Source organism: Toxorhynchites rutilus, chromosome 1 (genome assembly GCF_029784135.1).
Source record: "Toxorhynchites rutilus septentrionalis strain SRP chromosome 1, ASM2978413v1, whole genome shotgun sequence".
Taxonomy (NCBI): Eukaryota; Metazoa; Arthropoda; class Insecta; order Diptera; family Culicidae; genus Toxorhynchites; species Toxorhynchites rutilus.
Genome location: NC_073744.1, coordinates 45,989,059 through 46,006,888, shown reverse-complemented (window position 1 = coordinate 46,006,888; position 17,830 = coordinate 45,989,059). Strand labels below are relative to the sequence as shown.

Genomic DNA, 17,830 nt, shown 5'->3' with positions numbered 1-17,830 from the left:
GGTGGGCTTCCAGTATCGAGGAAAATGTGGAAATATCTAATCGTTACTGAAAATAATCTGCCAGTTCCTCTGGGAATTTTCAAAATATATTCATGTGAAAGAGTTTAATTGAATGTTTTCTATCCATGTTACACTGTGACCAAATATGTTTCAATCAAGTGCTATTAACAGGTGGTTATCGAGTTGGCATTAACCACTGGTGGGCTTCCAGTATCGAGGAAAATGTGGAAATATCTAATCGTTACTGAAAATAATCTGCCAGTTCCTTTGGGAATTTTCAAACTATATTCATGTGAAAGAGTTTAATTGAATGTTTTCTATCCATGTAACACTGTGACCAAATACATTTGGTTTTGTGGTTTTTCAATCAATCACAATTAACAGGATAGCTTCAGAAGATTATTCTTCCCCATCAGTAGGATATTTCCGTATCCAATATTGTATGCGCCCGCAATCGATTATTGCTCATTCGCCGAAAGTTCCGAGCTCAGAGAGTTCATTCCCCTCTAGTTTGCCTTCCAAATTGCCATCGTAAACCACACCTTCTCTCGATTCAATCACACACAAAAAGCATACTTAAGCGATATTCTGGTGGTGAGACACATTCATTTTTCGTGAGGACATCGACAAGACAACATCGTTGCCTAACGTGCTGGAGGAGGTGGACGGCGAAGGATCGACACATACACGCGCAGAACTCTTTCCGTTAGGATGCCATTCAGCATCGAGAAAGTTCCGGAAAGATCTAATCATTGCTGGAAAATAATCTGCCAGTTCCTTTGGGAATTTTCAAAATATATTCATGTGAAAGAGTTTAATTGAATGTTTTCTATCCATGTAACACTGTGACCAAATATGTTTCAATCAAGTGCTATTAACAGGTGGTTATCGAATTGGCATTAACCACTGGTGGGCTTCCAGTATCGATGAAAATGTGGAAATATCTAATCGTTACTGAAAATAATCTGCCAGTTCCTTTGGGAATTTTCAAAATATATTCATGTGAAAGAGTTTAATTGAATGTTTTCTATCCATAAAATATCCATATAATACATTTGGGTTTGTGATTTGTCAATCAAGTACAGTTAGCAGGTTAGCTTCTGAAGATTATTCTTCAGAACAAGGTTTTTCGTATCCTATATTGGATGCATAAAACCTTGTGCCTCCAACGTAACGCTCTCGTTTTCGAAGTCTCCCAAATATTCATTTATTCATTCATTCAGAATGGATTTAGATTCAACTTCAAACAAATGATCTCTAAATCAACGATAGTCCTACGTCACCCTTGCGGTTATACCATAGATATAACCCACTTCCTGTTTTTAGTGGCGCTATCTGTTGAAAAATCCCGGGACTTTTCAGCCCGCAAAGCACTACAGAGAATACATCAACCGAATTAATGTACGGAAGGAACATAAGAACCAAGCCATCTCTGCAAGACATAACTACGGCGGTGTGGTTTACTGATTTTTTTGATCGTGATCAATAATATTTATACCCACGTGGGTGACGTCCAAATTGAACCCCTGTTGAACTGACAGGAGCCAACATATCGTGTTCCCCACTGACAGGAAAATCTCTATTCGCATTGTGGTATTGTTGTATTATGAAGATCAAGTACAATACTTCTACCAATTCGTGATTTCTAATATATATAATCAAGACGTTGTCCTTCCGTGTGGATTACAAGCACGATTAATCCCATGTTCATTTATTTATTGGTTATAAATCCCAATTTGAAATAATAAGATAATTCAAGAACCTTAATGGAATATTGCTGATTGAGGCCTAGGTGTACTGCTATACTTGTCACATTTGGTGGGCGTAAAGTTATGCCTTTGAACCGTAAATTCAAGCGGAGGACACAGCAGATCACTCCCACTTTTACTGATTGTTGACTACCAAGATGCATTCAGATGAAAACTCGTTTGCGTCTCGGTGGGTGTATTGTGCTATTCAGCTTGATTACAATTTCAAATAATCAACTATTCGAATTTGATTTAGACAATCGAATGCGAAATTTTTCAATATCATATGACGAAGATTATTGACCAGATGATAAAATTCGAAAAATTATTATTCGATGTTAGTTTTGACGTAGGACTACGTCTTTCATTTCTATACCGGGGTGTAAAATCAAAGTTTCGAAAACGAAAGCGTTACGCCGGAGACCGAGATTTTGAGCGTTAATAGCTCCTAAACAACTGAACGAAATGGTATGATAAACACTTCATTCGAAAGATAAAATGTCTACGCGTTATATACTTGTTACTTTTTGATCCAAAAACTTGTTTCAATAGTCTTAAAATTGCTTTCAAAACAGGCTATTAAAATCACCAATTGGTATATAAGCGAGCGCCGCTCGGAAATCCACTCAGTTCTAATTGAACAGCGATTGGAGCATGTTGTCGCTGGTGTGGTGAAGCTCTTCGTTTATCATGAAACGCGGATGAACGCTGTCACCAAGAGCCTGTTTGTGCACCTTAGGCCAGACATGAATCCATCAGGAGGAGAGTGATGCCACAAACGGTTCCCCGGGAAGATCTCGAAGCAGCCGCTACACACACACACATACACGCGCGGAATTCTTTCCGTTTGGATGCCATTCAGCATCGAGAAAATTCCGGAAAGATTCAATCGTTGCTGAAAAATAATCTGCCAGTTCCTCTGGGAACTGAAAAATACATTCATGCGAAAGAGTTCATTTTAATGTTTTCTATTCATGTAACACTGCGACCAAATATTTTTCAATTAAGTGCTATTAACAGGTGGTTATCGAGTTAGCATTAACCATTGGTGGGCTTAGAGTATCGAGGAAAATCTGGAAAGAACTTATCGTTGCTGAAAAATAATCTGCCAGTTCCCCTGAAAATTGAAAAATAAATTCATGTGAAAGAGTTTATTTGAATGTTTTCTATCCATGTAACACTGTGACCAAATACATTTGGTTTTGTGATTTTTCAATCAATCGCAATTGACAGGATAGCTTCTGAAGATTATTCTTCCCCATCAGTAGGATATTCCCGTATCCAATATTGTATGCGCCCGCAATCGATTATTGCTCAGTCGCCGAAAGTTCCCAGCTCAGAGAGTTCATTCCCCTCTAGTTTGCCTTCCAAATTGCCATCGTAAACCACGCCTTCTCTCGATTCAATCACGCACAAAAAGCATACTTAAGCGATATTCTGGTGGTGATACGCATTCATTTTTCGTGAGTACATCGACAAGACAACATCGTTGCTGAGGATGCTGGACGGCGAAGGATCGAGATCTGCCCTGAAACGCAAGCAGTTTGTTTGAAACTGTGAGGGAGCACAGAGAAGCCGATCCTTCAGGAGAAGAGAAGGTGACCATCGAAGCAGCCGCTACACACACACACACATACACGCACGGAATTCTTTCCGTTTGGATGCCATTCAGCATCGAGAAAGATCCGGAAAATAATCTGCCAGTTCCTCTGGGAATTTAAAATTACATTCATGTGAAAGAGTTTATTTTGATGTTTTCTATCCATGTAACACTGTGACCAAATATGTTTCAATCAAGTGCTATTAACAGATGGTTATCGAGTTAGCATTAACCACTGGTGGGCTTCCAGTATCGAGGAAAATGTGGAAATATCTAATCGTTACTGAAAATAATCTGCCAGTTCCTCTGGGAATTTAAAATTACATTCATGTGAAAGAGTTTATTTGAATGTTTTCTATCCATGTAACACTGTGACCAAATACATTTGGTTTTGTGATTTTTCAATCAATCGCAATTAACAGGATAGCTTTTGAAGATTATTCTTCCCCATCAGTAGGATATTTTCGTATCCAATATTGGATGTATAAAAGCTTGTACCTCCAACGTAACGCTCTCGTTTTCGAAGTCCCCCAAATATTCATTTATTCATTCATTCAGAATGGATTCAGATTCAACTTCAAACAAAGGATCACTGAATCAACGATAGTCCTACGTCACCATTGCGGTTATACCATAGATATAACCCACTTTCTGTTTTTTTTTTCTAAAGACGCTATTATAGAAATCGAGTCGATAAGAATTTTGTTCGTTAGCTCTATTTTACTATTATAGATACCGAGCAAGTCGTATCGTATAGTATCGACCGAGTGAAAGCTATCGGTGCAACTGTCATACGTTTTCAAGCTGTTTGTTTTGCTCGTCGCGTGCCTTTAGAGAATTACACCCAGATTTTTTTACGTGGTTTTTTTACGCGGATTTCCCAATGAGCCATATTCAAGAAGACGAGACGAGAAGACGATCGCTCGTCTAGTTTGATTTCATATTCCAGAAAACTAACTTAAAACTAAAAACACTAAAAACAGACGAGCAACTCGTATGGCCCGATCGTTCGGCCGAGCTTGTTGAAGAATAAGTCGAGTCGTCGGCTGGTTTGTTTTGATGTGTTTTCACCTCGTTGATTTACAGCATCGGTATAGCTTTGGTTCACTTTCATCTTCAGAAATTGTTTCACGGCTAAACTAGAATTTCATAAGCAATGTATGTTTTTAACTACAACCATAAAACTAAATTGAGTAATTTGAATTTTTTAACGATCTCAAATGGGTATTTTACAAATACCACAACCAAATGTAAACATCTCATAATCAACTTATGGCTCAATTTCAGTTTTTTTTTATAAAACAATGTTTTTCTACTGATTTTTTTTATATAATGCGTTTCAATCATCGTACCTAGATGTTTCGAAGTTTATTGTTATGCTATGAAAAAAAACTAGAAGACTTTATTGCGAAACTGTTGAAAGAAATACATGCATATAGTTAAATTTAGGATTTTGGCACTGAGAAAGGAAGAAAGAGAAAGGAGATAAGTTTTAGAAATGTGTGTTCTATGTTTGTTTTTTTCTCAAAACAAAAACATGTCTTCACATCTGACATCACTGATCATACCGAGAAAAAGTGACAGAAATCTTTCCAGTCTACCAAATAAATTCAATTTCAATTGACGAATTTAGGTAAAGCTGAATCAGCTTATGTGACACACCACATAAGAGCTCAGTACCACAAAAGTGATGATGTTTGTTTATTCTACGCACTGAAAAGCGAGATTTTGTCGTGATGGTTCATTTTATTTCTATTTAGATTCATTTCAACCAATAAATGTCGTCAGTATATGGTAAGAAAGTTAGGGCTTTGTATTTTTACGATGGTTTCAACACGCGATTGGACCAAAGTCATCGATAATCTTCGAAAATTTTGAGTTTGATTATGCATACAGGTTATGAAAACTCTGAATAATGGTGATGAAATCGATGTCATACTAAGTTGGATGATATCATTGATAATGTAAGGGCCGATACGAGAAGGATTTGAAGTAATTTTGGCGCAACACATGCTACTCATCGTTTACATAGTTGAAAAAAAAAATGTTATAATACTTATACCAAGCCATTCCTTTTTAGCGTAGAAAGAATACGTGAAACCTGGTAATTTGAAGACAAATTCAGATTTTTCTAAAAAATTTTAACGAATTTCATACCTAAAAAACAAAACTCGCTGCGCCATCTGGTTGTAAATACAACGTGAATTCGTCAAATGAAACTCGTATAGGGCCCTATTACAGAAAACGAGACGAACAATTGGCGATCTAACGCAAAACGTAAACGATCGGTGCGACATCTGGATTTTGTTTTTGAACTAAGAAAATGATGATAATGTAACCTAAAACTCAAAAATAAATCAGGAATATTTTACTTCCGGGCTTTCCAAGGTAGTTCTCACATGCAGGAACCATGCATTTTTCAACTTGTTTTTGATTGTGCTCTCCAATTTCCTTTTTTGATTCAACCATTGTCAATATTTATACAGTTTTCACGAATGCAAGAGGTGAGAAAATAACACGTTAGATATAAAATTGAGCAGAATTTAATTTCTTCCAAACTCATCACAATCAAATAATCGTTTATGGTTATAATATTGTAATTTATTGAAAAAACTACAAACCTTCCATAAACTCATTGTAAAATTTAAAACCATCATCACTTTCACCGCAACGCCGCCTAGGTGTAGATTTGTACGTTAGATCGCCAATTCGTCTCGTCTCGTCTCGGCTTCAGTCACTGTCGAGACGAGCAAAATATCCTATTGGCGATCTAACGTACAAATCTACACCTAGGCGGCGCTGCGGTGAAAGTGATGATGGTTTTAAATTTTGCCATGTGAGCTTATGGAAGGTTTGTAGTTCTTTCCATAAATTACAATGTTATAATCATAAAAGATTATTTGATTGCGATGAGTTTGTAAGAAATTTAATTCTGCGCAATTTTATATATAACATGTTATTTATTTACCTCTTTCAGTAGTGAAAACTATAAAAATGTTGACAATGGTTGAATTAAAGAAGGAAATTCGAGAGCACAATCAAACACAAGTAGAAAAATGCACGATTCCTGCATGTGAGAACTAGCTTGGAAAGCCCGGAAGTTAAATATACGTGATTTGTTTTTGAGTTTTAGGTTACATTAGCATCATTTTCTTAGTTCAAAATCAAAATCCAGATGTCTCACCGATCGTTTACGTTTTGCGTTAGATCGCCAATTCCAGTACACGAGTTTCATTGAAATGTTTTATTTGGTAGACTGGAAAGACTTCTGACACTTTATCCCGGTATGATCAGTGATGTCAGATGTGAAGACATGTTTTATTTTGAGAAAAACATTTCTATGTTGGTTCGACAGTCCTTCCCCCTCTCTTAGAGTGGGCTGTCATACAAATGAAAAACAAATTTCTGCATAACTCGAAAACTATTCAAGCAAATGGAGCCAAATTTGGCATGTGAAGATTTTAGGGGGCACGAAACGTTTCTATGGTGAATAGACACTCCACCCCCCTCTCTAAGGAGAGAAGAGGGGAGGGGTCTGTTTTCATTCTATCATATTTTCTGTATAAAACATTTATTCCATGTAACGGAAAAACATGTTATTTGCAAGAGGTTGAAAAATCTTGAACGAGAATTGTGTCTGAAAATGATCTGATATTATAATGATGAGTTTTGGTAGAAGTACTAGGAACTTTTTACTAAAAGGTAAATTCAACGGGGTCCATTAGAAGATCAATCAATGAACAGTTCTGCGATTGGACTCATAAACTTGCACTTAGTAAGAAAACGTTAATGTTTGAAGGTATTGATAACAAAAAACAAATTTTGGGCGGGACGAAGTTTGCCGGGTCAGCTAGTGGAAGGATAAAACATGGATTTTGCACCAGCTCATCAATCGATCATTGTGGACGAATTTTTGACCAAAAATCGCACGAATGTGATTGAAAAAACACCATACTCTCCAGATATACCCTCGTGTGACTTTTTCCTATTTCCGAAACTTAAATTACCGCTTCGTGGGACCCGTTTCGACATCATTGAAGACATAGGGCCCTATTCCAGAAAACGAGACGAGAAATTCGTCTCGTCTGATCTCGGCTTCAGTCACTGTCGAGACGAGCAAAATATCCCATTCCAGTACACGAGTTTCATTGAAATGTTTTATTTGGTAGACTGGAGAGACTTCAGTCAGTTTTTCTCGGTATAATCAGTGACGTCAGATGAGAAGACATGGATTTGTTTTGAGAAAAACAACAAACATTTTTAAAATTGATCAATCGATACTCTTTTCTCAGCGCCAAAATATTTAAAAAAAACATAACAAAAAGGAATAAGTTTCATATATCTTTTGGTTTCATTGATATTTTTCCTCGAGCATATGGTTTTATCACTCAGACATTTTGTTATTATGGATTTATTAGGGGCAATGTTTGTTCACCTAATCTACGATTTATCAAGAAAAGTTTTAAATCTATATATACGTATTTCCAATAAAGTAGTTGTTTTGAATTACTCATTTTCGTTCAATACGTGAAACAATTTTTGAAGATAAAGGCGGAGCAGAAGAATACCGATGCTTTCAATCAACAAGGTGAACAAACACATCAAACAAACTAGACGATTCGACTGATTCATCGACGAGCGCGGCCAAACGGTCGTCGGGCCAGATGAGCTACTCGTCTGTTTTTAGTCGAGCTCGGCTTCTGGAATATGAAAACAGACGAGCCAGACGAGCGCTCGTCTGGCTCGTCTCGTTTTCAGGAATAGGGCCCATAAAAAATGAATTCGTTATGTGAACCGGAGGCAATTCCCGAATACAGCTATAAAAAGTGTTTCGATGAAGTATTGTTCGTTGGAAAAATTGTATCGCTTCATTGGGGGTCTTTTTTGGAGGCGATAATATAAATCTGGATGATGAATAAAGCTTTTTCTTGACAGAAAAAATCCCGGTAGAGTAGTGCGGGGCAAAGGTGCGTACCTAACTGTTGTAGTCCAAAAACTCTTGAAATAAAAGCAAATAGAATTCAGCTTGCTTACCGAATTGTAACTATATATATATATATATATAGATATATATATATATATATATATATATATATATATATATATATATATATATATATATAGATAGATATATATATATATATATATATATATATATATATATATATATATATATATATATATATATATATATATATATATATATATATATATATATTACCTTATATTACCTTCGAAACGTAGTACAATTTGTCGAGTTTTGTTTGTAGTTGGACAAAAACCCATTTTAATACAAAATGGCAAACGCGTACTTTTGCCCCATAGTGGGAACTCCTGACAATATAAGATATCTGAAAATGTCCATCATTTTAAACAGAATTCGTTTTTATCAACGAACTAGCTGACCCGGCAAACTTCGTTCCACCCACAATTGATATATTGATATAAATCATTTCGAACACTCAAGTTCCCACAGAAATTATTTTTATGTACATAATCTATACTCGCGGTATTTAATTTCTTTTTTGACATATAAACCTGATGCAGACTAAGACGCATCAATCCTGATACTGACTGTTTAAATACGTTGCTCTGTTCTTGAGTTAAATCGTGAGGAACGGACACCAAATCATTTTTTATTAATATAGATCAAGTTTATAAATACATAGTTACTTTCACTTGATTTATTTGAAAGTCATTGTTGACAAAAAAAATTATTTGGAGTTCATTGTGAAAACATAAACATAAACGAAACATAACCTTTGTTGAATTGAATGCATGGTGAAAATAAAAACATTTTTCATTTGAAATTCATTTTGAATTATTTTTAAGCAATTGTTTATTTTTCTTCCTCATCTTGGATTCGGTTCTGAGGATTCCGACGCTTGGAACGCTGTTGCTCCGTTGCGCTGTTGTGGGGTTCGAATAGACAGACGATGGTTCCTCATGAAGCTAGAATCCCAATCTCTTCCTACCAGCTTTGCAACTTGGCTGAATTCGTGCTGGAGGTTGTTGGTTTCCGCAAAATCGCCGGACGCCAGACGACGTAAATCTTTGAGAGTCATACCATAGAAAACTTTGTCCAGTGCTCTGCAGTGGTCCTCCAGATCCTCAGACTACTCACTCGTAAATACTTGTCTGAACCGCCCTAGGTGCTCGCTGGTACATCCCTGCAGAATAAGAAATGTCAACAAAAGAAGATTCAAATCATAAATCACTCACTGATATGAGCCTCTTCCTCAGAGCTGATTCAGAAATACCGAGGTCTGCCGCAATCCGACCTTCGAGACTCCCTCCCGAAACCTCTGTGGGGTCATTTGAGCATTTCTGGAGTGCATTTCTTCAAACCTGTTTTCGTCTTGTGGGTCCCGTTAAAATTTTGGTTGAAAACATTTTATAATTTCTTTTCAGAGTAAAACGCTGTTGCGAACTTTGTCCCCACAGCCACTGCGCACCTTTGCCCCGCGACCATTTTTTGAACTAATCGAATTTTTATAAAAAGCTCTTGACATTTTCCACAAAAACGAATATGCACTATCATCTACTATAGAATGAAGGTTTCCTTGACATTGTAGCTTCGAGCTTTCCAGTTATTTTAGGTGAGTTAATAGCCATCTCCAAAACTGAAAAAAATTAGATCAAAACATCGCAAAACTCTTTTTACCTCATAACTTTTTGCCACTTTCATAAAATGTATCTTTTTTATATGTGTGAGCTGCTGGTGTAATAATGTATCAAACGACTACACTGTTGTCGAAATTTAATGCTCGTTTGCTTCAAAATGGCCAATGCGCACTTTTGCCCCGTGTGCACCTTTGCCCCGCACTACTCTATATATTTGACAGAATGTATGAAATATATGAAATCAAGATATTATGGTTCCAAACACTGAAGTCAATGTTTCATCTGACTTATTTCCGCAGGCACATCTTACAGTTTGTTAACTAAATTAGAACCAAAAATGCGATGAGGGGTATGATTGTGTTGGCATAGTATGCTCTCAAATTGTTTCATTCTTTTTAAAATTCAGTTGTTCCCAATTGTTAAAAAGACGAAAAACATATCATTTTGACGTTTAATCACAGTTCAAATATTGGAATGTCTTGCTGAAGTTCGTGCAGCAAACGGATGATTTGAATTATTGAATACCTATCTTTCTTCTCTACACTTCCGCATGATGGATGGTGTCTTCTAACATGAACCCAATAAATTTTCAGAGCATCCGGTAAAACCTGAGAATTTTAAACTCTTGTTAATCAATGTTTTTCCAGTGATCATATTCCATAGACATTGAAGAGAACTTCAATAGAAGAGACAAGTCCATAATTTTTCAATATTATTGCGCCATTTCACACTTTTTTTTTAACGGCTCCTAGGCATGATTAGCTTGTATCCAACAATGTAGGTCTATTATCTTTAGGTTGATACGCATTCATTTCCATCGATTCTCGACTATTAGCTTCGCGGTGAAAACTTATCGCAATCACTATCGACTGGCCTTGAAAACAAATTTGGCTATTTTGGAAGTCAGATTGTCTGCTGGCGAGAGACAAATTTGACTTAGACGAATTTCAAACGGTGTGTGCTAATATTTGTTTGTACTCAACACGAAATTTAGTTCTGAATGTTTCGGAAAATGGGCTCGATTCGTTCTATTCAAATTTCAAGCAGGTTAAACACTGTGTGTCATTCTTTTTTATTTTCATTTTGGTTTTGTTTTTTGGAATGTGGACTCAATCCTGTTTTAGGGGTAATTTTAATTTCGCACATTTCGACTAGTTTCTCTGCAACTACCGTGTTGTTTATTATGGAACTTATGTATGCTGTTATGTAATATTGTCATGCAGAAAATAATCAGCCGACACTGCATCGCATAATATCGGTAGAATTACAAAATTGACATCATCGTTTTTTTTTCGTAAAAAGCCATTTTTGTATAACCCGAAGGTAGACCAGGGCAAAGTAAATGTTCTGGAAAAAAAACTTTGAACAGTCTCGCACGTTGTTGGATTGTCAAACGATACATATTTTTAAAACAACGAACATAACACAAACTATCAAACATAAGCTATCAGAATGAAAAAAAGGGTTTTCTCAAATTCACGAAAGGAATAACCCTATAAACACTGCGCGTTCGCTTTTGGCAACATGCCAATATCATGTTGCGCATGTTGTTCCAATTATACAACCATCAAACATGTTCCACTTTTTCCTCCCAGAGGGCCAAAAAGGAGCCGATAGTCATTATACTTAATGACATGTGTGATATTAGAGCGTAAGATAAATCCAATAAACAGGCATCTTATCAAAGTGTCAATTCATTACAAAAGGGAAGTTTCGAATTTGGTCGATTAGAAAATTGATAGATGATACAGATTAGCTGAAAGCTTTTCACTTTTGCCATCAATGTAGAGTCTTTCCTGCACCTCTGTGTGTGCGCACCGATTGATGTTGCGTACACCAACGACGCATATGTAATGCAACGCACTCCTACGCACGTCATCTGAGAGCGAGAGAGATTGGCCCACTTTATTGCTATGGCATCTTATAGCACTGCAAGCGCTGTGTACGTGGGTGGCGAAAAGGGCTCTGGAAACTATTTGGAAAGTTTTTCTCAAACTAATATTAAATCCGACGATTGGTTAGGGCTTAGAGATACGTTGTGGCGATGTGGGTGTTTATCGTGTCGTATGACCCCTAGTTGGGTTCGACCATATGGTTTTACATCAATTTACGTGTGTAACTGTTACTATTCTTCAACGATGATAGGTAAAATGTATTAAATTCTTTTTATATTTGTATCTATATGTGTTGTTTTACTTTTGCTTCATGAAGGAAATTCTTGATGAATAGCTTGATAAAATTTGAGAGAACCAGATTCCTGTTACACGATGATGTGGGCAATAACGTAGGAGCTGCTTATTGTGAAAGGAGCTGCAGAGTAGATTCCTGCTCATTTTCAGTTTCTATACAGTTTTCTGCATTCCACCGGATTTTCATTTCGTTTGAAACCATTATTTCGTTCGATTTATAACTTCGCATTCGTTTTGCCCAAGTCAAACGAAATGCAAAAAGAACTCGAACGGAATACAGAATGGTAGTTTATCAAGTCGATCAAAATGAAGAATCGGAGTGAGCATGTATCATAACGATGAAACCTCTCATTGATATTGAACTTTCGTACTTCCATACATACTCAAACTATCTTCGTCCATTTGAACTTTTGTTAAGGCGCGAAACATTCGAAAACAAAAACTCCAGTGTTCCTTAACTTTAGAACCAGATGGAAAACTGTCACTCATTTACAAAGTTAACAACGGTTTAGCATGAATTACAACCAATTTCTGATTCGTGGGTAATCTTTGGTTCTCAATCAGTTCAAATAACTCGTTTGACGTGGTTTCGTCCAATCATATCGCAGATTATGTGATTTGTATCTTGTTCCACGCAGATGATACTTTTTGTTTAAGCTCTTCAAAACACTCATGTTATTTGTTAGCTGTAGGGGAAATGGGACATAATGGTCACCCTAAGGAATAAACCCATTTCAAGCGTCCACACACCGCTTCAATTCTCGGTTTTCGAATAATATTATAGTTCAGCTCATTGTTGTTCAAGATAGCAAACGGTTTGCACCAATGTCCTGGAAAAAAAGGTGATGAAGATGGTGGTTTTTCAAGCGACATTGCATGCGCTGCTATAACTATTGTTCAAATAGTGACGTCAGTCGTTGTGTTTATATTTGATTGCATACCACATCCATGTCCAAATGGTATTTTGAAGAAGCGTTTTATCAATTAAAAACCTACATGTTATTAGAGTTCCCGCGTAATATGAAGCTAATGTGACAGCTTACAGTGAATATTTGTGAAATCACGTCGAAAAAGACGGATAAAAGTGATATTTCCATGTGCCATTTTCACTCCCCCAAGTTCATAGAAACAAACGAGTTCTCATTAATTTCACGTTACGAAGTTGATGTTTTGTTGGCTCTCAGTGTCAGTGTGTATGTTGTGAGAAAATAATCGCCAATAAATAAAAATTTCACCGAAAATGTTACTGCTTTCGAGAATTAAGTATACGACTGCTCTCTGGACCTTTTTACTACATATAATATATAATCGAAATAAGTCACAATACAATTGTCATCTGTTAAAAAAACAGACAGTTGAATAATTTTATGACCATTTCGGCTCAAATTATCATGCAACCGTGACTACTTTGATCATTGTTTTGTTTCTTGCATATACATTCTATATTGAATGCAAATAATTACGACACGATATATTGCTTGCCAATACAGATATACTTCGCCTACTGCTCCACCTCAACATGTACCTCATAGGGTTTTCACTATAAAAATTCAAAATACAGTCATCCCTCCTTAACTCGATATCCAAGGAGCCATCGAGTTAGGGAGCTATCGAGTTATGGGAAGAAGAATGTTTGTAAAATCAAACAAAGGTGCCATGAAACCCATCGAGTTAGGGAAAATATCGAGATACAGAACATCGAGTAAGGGAAAATTGACTGTAATACATTTTTCATCATTGAAAAAAAGGTGAAAACATATCAGATTGAATAAGCTAAGGGCCCTATTCCAGAAAACGAGACAAGCAGACGAGCGCTCGTCTCGTTTGTTGTCATATTCCAGAAGCCGAGCTCGACTAAAAATAAACGAGTAGCTCGTCTGGCTCGACGACTGTTTGGCCGCGCTCGCCGATGGATCAGTCGAATCGTCTAGTTTGTTCGATGTGTTTGTTCATCGGTATTCTTCTGCTCCGCCTTTATCTTCAAAAATTGTTTCACGGCTAAACTAGTATTGCATAAGCAAAGTATGTTTTCAATTGCAACCATCAAATTCAATTCAGTAATTGCAAGATTTTACAGAATTTCAAATGGGCCTCTTCCAAACAACACGATCAAATGTAAACATTGAACTCATATCCAGGGATGCCAGATGACTGTTTTGAATATAATAACACGGCACGAAAGGGTCTTCACATATTGAACGAAAATGAGTAATTCAAAACAAACACTTTATTGGAATATATATATATATATATATATATATATATATATATATATATATATATATATATATATATATATATATATATATATATATATATATATATATATATATATATATATATATATATATATATATCGTGGATTAGATGAACAAACATTGTCCCTAATAAATCCATAATAACAATAATGTGTGGCGCTACCACACAAGTGAAACACAAATTTCTGCATTACTCGAAAATTAATCAAGGAATTGGAACAAAATTAGGCATATGGAGGTTTTAGGGTCCAAAAATGTTTCTATGGTGGTTAGACACTCCACCTCTCTCTCTCTAAGGGGGGGTTGCGGGGTTGCCAAACAAAAAAAAATTAATTTCAGCATTACTCGAGATTTTATCAAGCTAATGAAACCAAATTTGGCATGTGGAGATTTTAGGGTGCAATGAATGTTTTTACCGTGGTTAGACACTCCATCCCCTCTCTAAGGGGGAGCTGCCATACAAATGAAACACAAATTTCTGCATTACTCGAGAATTAATCAAGCAAATGAAACCAACTTGGCATGTGGAGGTTTTAGGGTGCATTAAATGATTCTATGGTGGTTAGATACTCCTCCGCCTCTGTTAGGGGAGGCTGCCATACAAATAAAACACAAATTTCTACATTACTCCGGAATTAATCAAGCCATACAAATGAAATACAAACTTCTGCATAACTCGAGAACTAATCAAGCAAATGGAGGCAAATTTGGGTTGTGGTGGATTTTGGATACGAGAAATGTTTCTATGATGGTATGACAACCCTTCCTCCTCTGGAAAGAAGAAGGGGTCCCACGAAAATAATGCACATATTTCAACCAAACATGACAATTGAAAATTTTCGGAAAACTCTGAAGGAAAATGGGAAAATTCGAAAAATTCAATTCACATTTTCTACAATTACATATTAACATGCGTTGTTAGTCCATTTGATGCTTGCGGTAACGAAATTGATCTTCGTTCGAAAGTGGAAATGGATTTTAATGTGATAAAACGCACTTCTATATCGTCTTCTATCTATATAAATAAAAAAGGATCGCCGAATGTGTTGATAAGAGCAAAACTCGAGAAAGGAATTGTTCAATTTAGGGATGTCTTCATTCTATCATATTTTTGTATCAAAACATTTCTTCCATATAACGGAGAAATATGTTATTTGCAAGTGGATGAACAATCTTGCACGAGAATTGTGTCTGAAAATAATCTGAAGAAGTACTGAAATTTTACAGTAAAAAATAATTTGAAAGGGTAAATTAGAAGATCAATCAATCAATGTTCTGCGATTGGACCCATGAACGTGCGCTTAGTAGGAAAATGTAGTAGGAAAATGAGAAAAATATTAATCCGTCTAATTTTTCCTAATTTTGAACGAAAACTCTTTATTTTTCCTAATAAAAAAATCCTGATTTTCCCGGTTTTCCAGGTTGAGTTGCCACCCTGAGTTATTTTTTTCGAACACATGAATCCGCCAAATCACCCAGAAAACATCCTACTGAAATATTCGGAGAACTAAGCCTTGAGAATAAATTTGAAAAAAGCAGTAAAGTAATTAATGCAGATAAAATTAACGAGCTCTTCGTTTGGATTGAACCATGAGCATAAAAAATGTACCTTGTGTACCTTGTAGATGAATAAATCTTAAGAGAAGATTTCAAACGTATTCTACGAATAGATAATTATGAATTCTCCAACAAATTGCATAAACCACCTATCCCACTAGAATTGAGTTCACGAATACACGCAAAAGTGTGTTATGATTTGTCTTATTTTCTCCTTTGAGTTTACCTTACTTCATTTTGTGCGGCGACCTGATCCTGCGATGGATAAAAAACACTACAAATATCAAGATATTCTCTAATACACTGCGCGGTACATTCGCTCTGGTGTGCTTTTACTCTTCAAATTCTCTCATATGCTTCATACGCCATTTTGATTGTTTTGGCAAATCACGGATGAAAACAAATTTGAAAAAAAAATGTATTCCAGAGCATCGGTGCGTTAAAATAATGCATATTTCACATGTACCATAAGTGAGATGCTATGATACTTAAAATAGATTCTGACCACTTGTGGTTTCATAATGTACCACCTTCGTCACCAATTCGTTTGATGTTGACCTTAAACTTCAAAATCGTTCTTAGTAACGCGTGGTTTTGGTTAGTCTATTTTGTTACTCTGAAAAAAAAAATAAAATAGTTAATCAACTCTCACCTGATAATATGGCGAACCCATTGAGCAAGAGCAATCCTATCGCGAACAGAAGGTAGAATCGAAATAATAACAGCGCCATAAAAATGTTTGACCATTTGGAATTCTCTACCAAAAGATTTGGCAATGCCGTCCGCGTTTCCGACAGGCTTTTCTCATTGGAACAGGCTGATGTATTACGCCTAATTTTTGGCCTTTCTTCACCTATGTTAACCGGAATGCGAACAAGATAATTTTTTTCTACTTTTTTTGTTCACCAGCATGATTGCTGCTCACATTTTTGTTTGCACTTATTGAAGAATAAAATGATTTTACTCTCGTTCAAACATTTTCCTTTTCCCTGCCAAATGCTCGCATGTACGATTGCCATCAATTATTATTTCAAACGCACACAAACTCTGTTTTCTGAACTTTTCTTCTCACAAATGAATAATTATTTTCTATTGACGCTGTTGCGTTTTTTTTATTCCTTTTTTCCCCCGAGGTAACAACTCAGAATTCATTCCGTGAATATGGTTTCTTCACATTATCATGCGAAAAAGGTGAACGCAAACACCGGGTACACTCGACACAAACACTAGATACGATTTTCGTTTGCTAGTTGGTTATATCAGCATTGCTTACTGATTGTATTTATACACATTACAAATTAGACCACTTCTGCGGAACTATTTCTATCAATTTAAATTTCAAACACTTGTATGACACACTGTTCGCTATTCCTTCTTTCTCTAAGCGCTAATACATAATCACCATGCCTCAGCTACACTATCGACATTGATTTCTAGGTGAGCGTAGTTCTATCCGATATAATCTTTCTAGTTTCTGAATCCGAATAGATATTATTTCAGCGAAATGAACGCATTTTGTAAAGGAACATAATCAATGCTTCCTGGTTTCCTCTGTGCTCTATAACGCAATCCACCATGGAACCCGAGAATATCGATTTTATGTTTACACTGCTACTACGTAGCTAGCAGCTATCCCATCACTTTGTTCTTGACTGTTTGTTTGATTATTTTGAAACTAGTTCACGATAGAATGTAATGATTCTTCTTTCTGCTCGCATGGCTAATCCCTCATAATGTTATTTATCCCGGGTGTAATTCAATATCTTCCGCAAATTCGTAAATTACGTCTCAACGCTAAGACGACCGACCGAAAACTGAGGCCCATTTAGCCGTGTGTTGGTTCTGTATCAGCGG

At 36.2% G+C, this 17,830-nt stretch overlaps 1 protein-coding gene across 1 annotated transcript in view; it reads right to left on the bottom strand.

Annotated features, from left to right (window-relative positions):
* LOC129763434 (protogenin) overlaps positions 1-17,775 on the bottom strand; it is a 70,611-nt gene extending 52,836 nt beyond the window's left edge. The window contains exon 1 of the mRNA XM_055762498.1: positions 16,629-17,775. Coding sequence (XP_055618473.1) covers positions 16,629-16,707 — 79 coding nt within the window. The 5' untranslated portion in view covers positions 16,708-17,775. The remainder of the gene's footprint in view (positions 1-16,628) is intronic.
* Between the last annotated feature and the right edge of the window lie 55 nt (positions 17,776-17,830).